This window comes from Cryptomeria japonica, chromosome 11 (genome assembly GCF_030272615.1).
Source record: "Cryptomeria japonica chromosome 11, Sugi_1.0, whole genome shotgun sequence".
Classification (NCBI taxonomy): domain Eukaryota; kingdom Viridiplantae; phylum Streptophyta; class Pinopsida; order Cupressales; family Cupressaceae; genus Cryptomeria; species Cryptomeria japonica.
The window spans coordinates 372,307,525-372,315,419 of NC_081415.1; the positions used below are offsets into that span (position 1 = coordinate 372,307,525).

At 33.7% G+C, this 7,895-nt stretch overlaps 1 protein-coding gene across 1 annotated transcript; it reads left to right on the forward strand.

The window, feature by feature from the left end:
• Window positions 1–211: 211 nt before the first annotated feature.
• On the forward strand, window positions 212–869 carry LOC131859877 (protein DGS1, mitochondrial-like). The gene is made up of 3 exons (XM_059214112.1): window positions 212–317; window positions 460–541; window positions 655–869. Exons 1-3 carry the CDS (start codon window positions 244–246, stop codon window positions 805–807), a joined length of 309 nt encoding a protein of 102 aa, XP_059070095.1. The 5' UTR covers window positions 212–243; the 3' UTR covers window positions 808–869.
• The last annotated feature ends 7,026 nt before the right edge of the window (window positions 870–7,895 follow it).

A 7,895-nucleotide genomic window follows, 5' to 3' on the forward strand; every position in this document is an offset into this window, starting at 1 on the left:
CTAGCTGTAAATTCCTATTCAGCTAAATTTTTATTTTGCACATTTTAAATGTGGATTAATGTTTTTTCCCATTTAACGTGTATTGTATGCCTTAAACTTTAACAAGAGAAACTGAATTTTCTCTGTAATTTCATTCTCCATGCATAGTAAAACATCATTCTTGTGGCCCTTAAATATTTCTGAAATAACTAATGGGGAACATGGCATGAATTACAGGAGAAAAACGCTTTGTGGAGTTTTGGAATGATCCTTTATACACTTGATCGCTTGTATAAGGTAACAGAGAGGCATGCAAAGGAATCTGGTGAATGGCAAAGGTTTGTATTATATTCTAGCCTTATCTTTATGACTCTTAGACTGTTTCGTTTTACACAATCTAGTTTACTGTCACAAATTGGCTAAGCATCTATGGGGAAGTCATCGAACTGACTCAGTTACCCTATGTTTGTTGCCTTGCAGCTTGCATGCAGATATTCTTGATCTGGCAAATCCAAAGCTTGCTGTCCACTACAAGCTTCATATCTCAGCTCGAATGGTGCAGGCATACGAATGTCTTCTTCCTTTATCTCAAAGATTGTTATGATCGAATTTTAAGGAAAAAAATTCTCCCCTTTTGCTGATTATCAATGCTGATTTTGATTTTTGTTCTTGTAGGTATTACCAACCTTTCTTCAAGAATTTGACCATTGTAGTGGTCTGTTTTGTAGGCTTGAATACCAAACACAAATGAGAATCCCTTTAACATGTGCATTTATCTCAGTTTTTGATATACATGGAATTGTGCAATTATTTTCATCACTAATATGAGGACAGTTTTGTCATGGCTGATTGTAAGTGGCTGAGCTATATAATTATTGAGTCTGCAACAAGCATATCATTTTGAAATCTTCAAGATAATTTTTGGTTCATTGGCTTATGCTATTTACTTTCATAGTTGGTATTAAGAAACGTCTTGATTATGGCAAAGGTTGAAGTCACGCAGGTCTAGTGTATAGCAAGGAAAAACATCTAGCTGAATGGTAGCACCAGACGAAAAATATAGTCAAAATTGGAGTTCAAGTCATAGGAAAGCTTATACCAACTGGCTTAATTTCAAGACAGTATCTTAATTCAAAATCACATCTAAGAATGGTTTGGATGATGAATATTAGCACCACAGAGATATATAGAGGACTGGATATTGCTGGATTGAATAAAAGGTCTTGTGATTGATATTCCACTGCTTGAGTGCATCAAAGCTTCATCCATATGAAAACTGGCTGCATGAAACATCAGACATTGAAGAAACACAACAATTAATGTAGCACATCTTCTCCAATCACTTTTGACCTTTTTATATTTAATTTAATATGTAAGTATTAATGTCCATAAAAGACCACAGTTGGTCCATGGGACTGAAAGAGGTTTACTGTAAAGAGGACAGACGGGTGCAGAGGCACATCCCAAGAAAAGTACAGAAACATGTAGCAAACAATGCAAGGAAGGAAAAACGGGTTCCATAGACAATTCCTGTAGGTCTTGATAACAGTCTTGACATTCAAGGCAGCAATAAAGTGTGTTGGGTGTAAGGCAATGTGGCTTACTAGGTTTTTGACACCTCACTGATCTATTGTAAACTACTTTGAGAGCTTAAATACACAAAATAAGACTGTAAAAGAGAAACAGCCTACTATGCATTTTTTAATCATCTTTTTCATCAATGTTAGCATTTTGTATAAAATATGCCCGTATTGACTATATCTACTAAAATGTCTGACCCTTTGTGTCATCTCCCCGTTTCTGGTCCTTTTGTAGTGCATCTGGTGTTGGCTTTCTAGGTTGGTGTCAACAGGATCAGAGGGGTTTTTCGATGTCGTGTGTATGTTTAGATGGATTAATGGAGATGAATGACACTTTCGGGAGTGATTTTAGATGGCTTGTCCAAGACTTACTATTTTTAGTTACTATTTATAGCAGTGACCATCTTTAGCACTTACTATTTATAGTGAGTCTTTGAGTATCTCAAATTGGGCCAATTTGGTGTTTGGACACACTACTTCTAGCAATTGCTATTTTTAGTAAGTGTCTATTTTTAGCAGTTGGGTCAGCCTCCGTATCTCCAGTGGTCTAACATTTCATATTTGGACGTTGGGTAAGTTTTATTATGTTCAAAGAAATATATTTTGATTTTAATCACCCAAGTCTCTTATATTGTCGCTTTATAAATTAAGCGCTTTGTACCCCTTGGCCTAGGTGCACAATGTTGTTTTAAAAGGGGGTCCTTTAATGTCTTAATGGGATGCCATGAATCAATAATTTTTTTTTTTTCAAAGACTAAATCTTAGCCTCCAAAAGTGGACTCCTAAGAAGGGAGACATATGGAATTAAAAATAAATTAAAAAGTCTCATGAATGGGCATGGGATTTCGCGGAGGGAAAATTAATTTCAAATCCGGTTGCCCTAGTTTCCTTCCCTCTCTTATATAATCACCTCCTGGGCTCTCATTTGGACATCTTTTCTTGGACAACATAACAGGATGTTGCCTGATTTTTTCTAGGTTTAATTTTTTGCTAGTTAAGGACGAAAACCCTCATCCCTCATCTTTGCTTGCTGGTTTTGGTGGTGAGAGATCAACCCTAGCTGGAAGGAGCGATTCTACTTTAGGGGTCACATTAGTATTCACGGAGTTCTTGATTTCTATCATTTTGGTGGATTTAGAATGAATATTTTCTGTGTTTTTTGAAGTGGGTTTTGTAGATTTCGGTGTGGTGTGTTTGATGATTTCCTACTTTTGGGTTTTTGTTTGGAGGTGTTAGCATGCTTTTTCAAAGGTCTGATTCGTATTTTATAATTTTGGAAATTCTCTTTTTACCGTGGCTGGAAGTATCAATTGTTTGTAGCTCTGTTGGTGTTCGAAGATCTATTTTGGATGTTGTTTCCAAATATTCCTCATAGCTGAGCGCCATCTTTGAGTATTCATTTGTGTTTTTGGAGAAGGTATGATTTTCCAGGAGCAAATTGCCCCTCCTAGGGAGCCATGCCAATTGTGGGATATTGCATAATCAGGTTTGCTGTTGTATAGACTTGAAAATCTGCCTTTGGATGAATGTACCAGGTCTGATTTGCATACTCAAGTCTGAATTTCAGAATATTTTATGATTTGCTTCATTATGTTATGATTTCCTTATGAAAGAGAAATTACTTCTTTTAATATGCAATGTATCTCTTGTATCTCAAACATGATGAATGAAAACAAATATGAAACCCTTTCTGCATCTTCTATCTAGTTTGAAACAACACAGAAAAATCATAACATAGTTTATTAAAATAAAAGAAACTATAGGACAACAACTTCAATGTTTTAAAAAAAAATCTGGGGTGGGCATTACACTTTGAAGACAATGATATGCGAGCACTCACTCGTAGAAAAACAGACACACATACATAGACAAACACAGACACACAAGATACATGAACACATGGAAATGCAGACTTAGACAAAGCTACACACTTACACGTACATATTTACACACAATTTGAAACATTGCACAAATTTTTGATCACTTCTTTACACATGTTGTGATTGCGCTGAAATTTTTTAGCAAAGCTTGATAGATCAACATTTCTTTATATAGTTTAAAGGTGTTGGCATCTTCAGAAGGCTATACCATGCAATATTGGTCATATCATGCTATGCTACAATCACTTAAAGTTAGGCTAAATTTTGATGAAAAATAAGAAAATGCATGATACAATTGAAGAGAAGATAAAGGGGATAAATGACTTTGCGCTAAGCTTTTTGTAGATAAGAACAATGTCATACAATTAAACAGTGTGAACCATAGGATTTTCTTATAATTCAAAATGCAATAATTCTACAATTGTTAGCCCATATGATTTGAAGATAAGTGGCATATTGGGACAAATGATGGGAGCAAAGGGTTAAATCTCTTGGGTTGTGGAAGATTGAGTTTATTTCAAAAGCAAAGGGTTAAATCTCATTTGCTTTTGATAGATGAGTACAAATGCAATCTTATGAATATAAATGACTAAAGATAAACTCCTATCTTATGAATATAAATGACTAAAGATAAACTCCTATGTAAAAAAATTATCTTCAACATTGCACACTCTTGCATAAAAAATCTTATGGTTAACACCTTGCATTTGAGAAAATACCAATTTCAAATTATAACAAAATACAAATGTGATGAAATTGTTGTGGCTTTGGCTATAAGAACTTGATGGATTTATGCTAATGCCTTTGACAAAGTGAAGAAGTAATGCATATAAAATAAAATTCTATTGGTTTGTTATGTTGCCTAGCATTTCTAAAGAAGAGAGACAATACCAAAGTGTATAGGAGGATAATGTTGGAGTAAATAATATTCACTCTTGATTAAGTTTACTTAGGCATCATTATTTAATGTTTTGCATATTAGGTGAATATTATTTGCCTTGTAGTTTGTAGCTGGGTAGTTGATGTTAGTTTTTTATTAAGGCAAAAATAGGTTTTGAAGGGACTCGAAACCCTTTAACAATAAAGCACAGATTGAGACACATGTTCATATCATGTGATCTCCTACCTATTGCATTTTGCTTTATAAGTGAGCTCATTGTACATTATTCTTCATCTCAATACAATTCATCTTCTTAGTGAGATATATTTTTATCCATGAATGTTATATTGCAGGTTATAGATTTTGACAATGGAGCTTTTTTCCAACAGGGTATTAGAGTGGTCTTTCTACATCTCCTTCCCCTAAGTTTGTTTGAGGTCTCGAATCCTAGATTAACGATATCTTTGCAACATTTCATTTGTCGCATCTCGTCAGTTTCAGATTTTTCTCAATTATATTGATTTGTAGTTTTTATTTGTACCTCTAGAGGCTAATGTCTTTGAATTACAAGGCATTTATTTGGGACTCCAAATTTCTGTTATTATGTAGATTGGTTTCCTTGGCTGGCATTAGCCTTTGAGAGCCCTGTATTTTTTCAGTGTTTGACTTACATTAGTTATTCATTGGGCGTTTTGGTTTTTTGGAGTTTGCATCGACATTTACTCTGTGCGACCATTTTTTTGTTGTTCTCAAACCGTCTCAAATTGCAATTGTTTTTTTCCTTGGGCTATTTGCATTATTGCTCAACACGTATTTTGTGGTAGAAGATAGTGTTGGATTTGGGTCATAAATCCACATGCGAAAGTGATTGGTGTGTGTGTGAAAAGTGGATAAAGTCTACACGCTGTAAGACACAACACTTCAATTAAGTCATTGCATGCATGGTTAGATAGATAAAATCATGAATATAAAAACCATAACAAATCGACCTATTGCCTTCTAAAAGATGCAAGTATAGACTTGCTCTCAGATTTGTCTAAGCAATACCAGTGAGTAGAGTACACCAAGAGTAAGGATTTAATATATATGAGCACAAGAATAAGCTAAATGGATGCAAAATTAAGCTAGATATGCAAGATTAAGATAGATGAATGAAGATTAAGTTAAATGAATACAAGTAATAACGATTAAACTAAGTATGCAAAAAGCTAAACTAAGATGCAATAATCTCAAAGCACGATATCTTCAATGACTCCAGAGCAAAAACTACACAATAACAATAAATCTCCAAGGTGTCTTGAATGAGAGACGAAGGCTGAATTTATAGAGATTTGTTAGTTAAGATGAGGGGGGGGGGGGGGGGTTGAATCATAAAAACTTCACAATACAATGTATTCATCAGATTCAACCTTGGTAGCCTTTACTGATATGCAACTATGATTGTAAATCATTCAGTACTCAAACATATACACTTAAAACATCATAACACATTTAACACCAGATTTAACGTGGAAACCCAAATAGGGAAAAGCCACTGTGAGATTTCAGACCCACTAAGAAATATACCCTTCTAGAGTATGCTCGGTTAAAAGCTAATCCTGTTAAAGATTACAAACACATTGTTAGATGTGACCCGGTTAAGGGATTTCCCTCAAACTTGTTAGAGTCTTGCACTTTGTTAGAAGTGACCTTGTCAAAGGCTTTCAAACACTCATTTAGAATGTTACCTTGCTAGAGGGTTTACAAATAAGATTGTTAAGTCCACTCGGTTAAGAGATTTCCTGTCACTTACAAAATAAATAACAGTAATAAAATATATCTGCAACTTCACATTTGAAATGCTAAAGCAGATTCTATGTGCTCAAAACAATCTTGTCATAAGACTTATCTTGTCCCTTGTTGGGCTTGTTGGGTTTCTCAATCTGTTCTTCAATCAGATCTTCAAGCTTCTGTGCTCGGTAAACATTACTGTAGCATCTTTGTGCATACATTTGCCCGCATGCATTGTTCATCAACAATTCCTTATTTATAAACAATTTCTAACCCCTTAATCTCCTTGATCACATTTACCATGATCAATCTTAGCCATCAGATCTTCAAACTTGACTAGGTTCAATGTATCCTTCGATCTGAAAAACGTTTTACCTCGCCTTGGAACTTGCATTCTTTCCTTGGAACTTGTGCTAGGTTATTGTGGTTCAATCTGTGCTGTAGATCTTCCTCTTGTATTTTCGATGTCGTAGATCCTCAACAAACTTCTTGCGCGACATACCAATCATTTATTCATCTCCAGCTCATCAGCATCCTTCATTAAATAATGTTTTTATTCATCCAATGCGTTCTATTATAACTCGGTTGTTACTCGGTAAATATTGAACTTCACTCAGTAGATATTTTGCCTTCTTTAACCGATATCGATAACCTTAGGGTTTACCGACTAGGTTCTTTGCTCGGTGACATAGTACAGTATTAAACTTATAATTAACAACATATGTAGGATATCAAAAAATCAAAACAACATGATCTCATCATTGTCTAACTCGGTAATAGTTGCCCATTGAATAACTTATTTCTCCCCTTCATTATCACATTCTTTCTGTGTCACTTACCGACCTCTTAATACTCATCAAAACATACTTCTCAAGATATGGCAACATCATACTGAATCAGAAAATCAATTATTTGACATCAATGACAAAATAATATTATTAAGACAGCAATCATCCTTCTTCAGTTATATCAATAATCTCCAACAACCTTCTCAATATCCTTATTGAAATGCCAACAATCTCCTTTCTATTGTAATGCCAACAAGACTTAAAAGAGAGACCAACGGTCAAGATCGATTAACAATGAGCAGTTGAGATTCCTCTAGAAAAAGTACAATCCAAGTTAATTGAAATAATTGAGAGATCATATTAAGTTAATCTTGAGATAGATTCCAATTATAGCTTGATTGAATGCATTCAGATTATAAGTCTAAGTTTGCATTAGAGATAAATTTAGTTGATTCCATGCACTTGAGATAAAATTAGGTGATTCTATGCAGTTTTCTTTAATTTGCTCAAGATTTTTATTTAGAAAAAGCCTTTTTAATGCAACTGAACCTCTTTCCTCAAGAAAAGCTTTGATTTTTAATTTTAGAGAAAATGATTAATTCAATTTAATTGTTTTTTTGAAATTTCAAGTTATCTCAATTTTAGAAAAAGAAACATCTTAAGTTTGATTTCTTCTCTCATTTTAATTCTTTTCTTTTGTTTTCAATTTAACTCTTTCTTTTGCAGATTAATTCCTCTTTTTCTTTAAATTAATTCATTTTTTTTGTGATTTAAATGGCTAATTGATTTATTAATTAAATATGCTAGGGTATTTAATTAAATAAATAAGATAATTGATCAAAATTGATTTACTTGGAATGATTAATTAATTAAATAAATATTAAATTAATATTGAGTGATTTATTTGCCATGTAACATTAATGATTGATGAATTAATGAATTAGGTGCTCAAAGTTGATTTAATTGCCTTTGATTATGACCTTGGTGATGTTGTTGAGATTAGGGGCCCATGATTTAG

What these genes read in the sequence shown, in the direction of transcription:
- LOC131859877 (XM_059214112.1), top strand. Translation starts at nt 244, where the DNA reads ATGATCCTTTATACACTTGATCGCTTGTATAAGGTAACAGAGAGGCAT. An exon ending in GAATCTGGTGAATGGCAAAG is followed by an intron (nt 318 to 459) that starts GTTTGTATTATA and finishes GTTGCCTTGCAG; the next exon opens with CTTGCATGCAGATATTCTTG. An exon ending in TCTCAGCTCGAATGGTGCAG is followed by an intron (nt 542 to 654) that starts GCATACGAATGT and finishes TTGTTCTTGTAG; the next exon opens with GTATTACCAACCTTTCTTCA.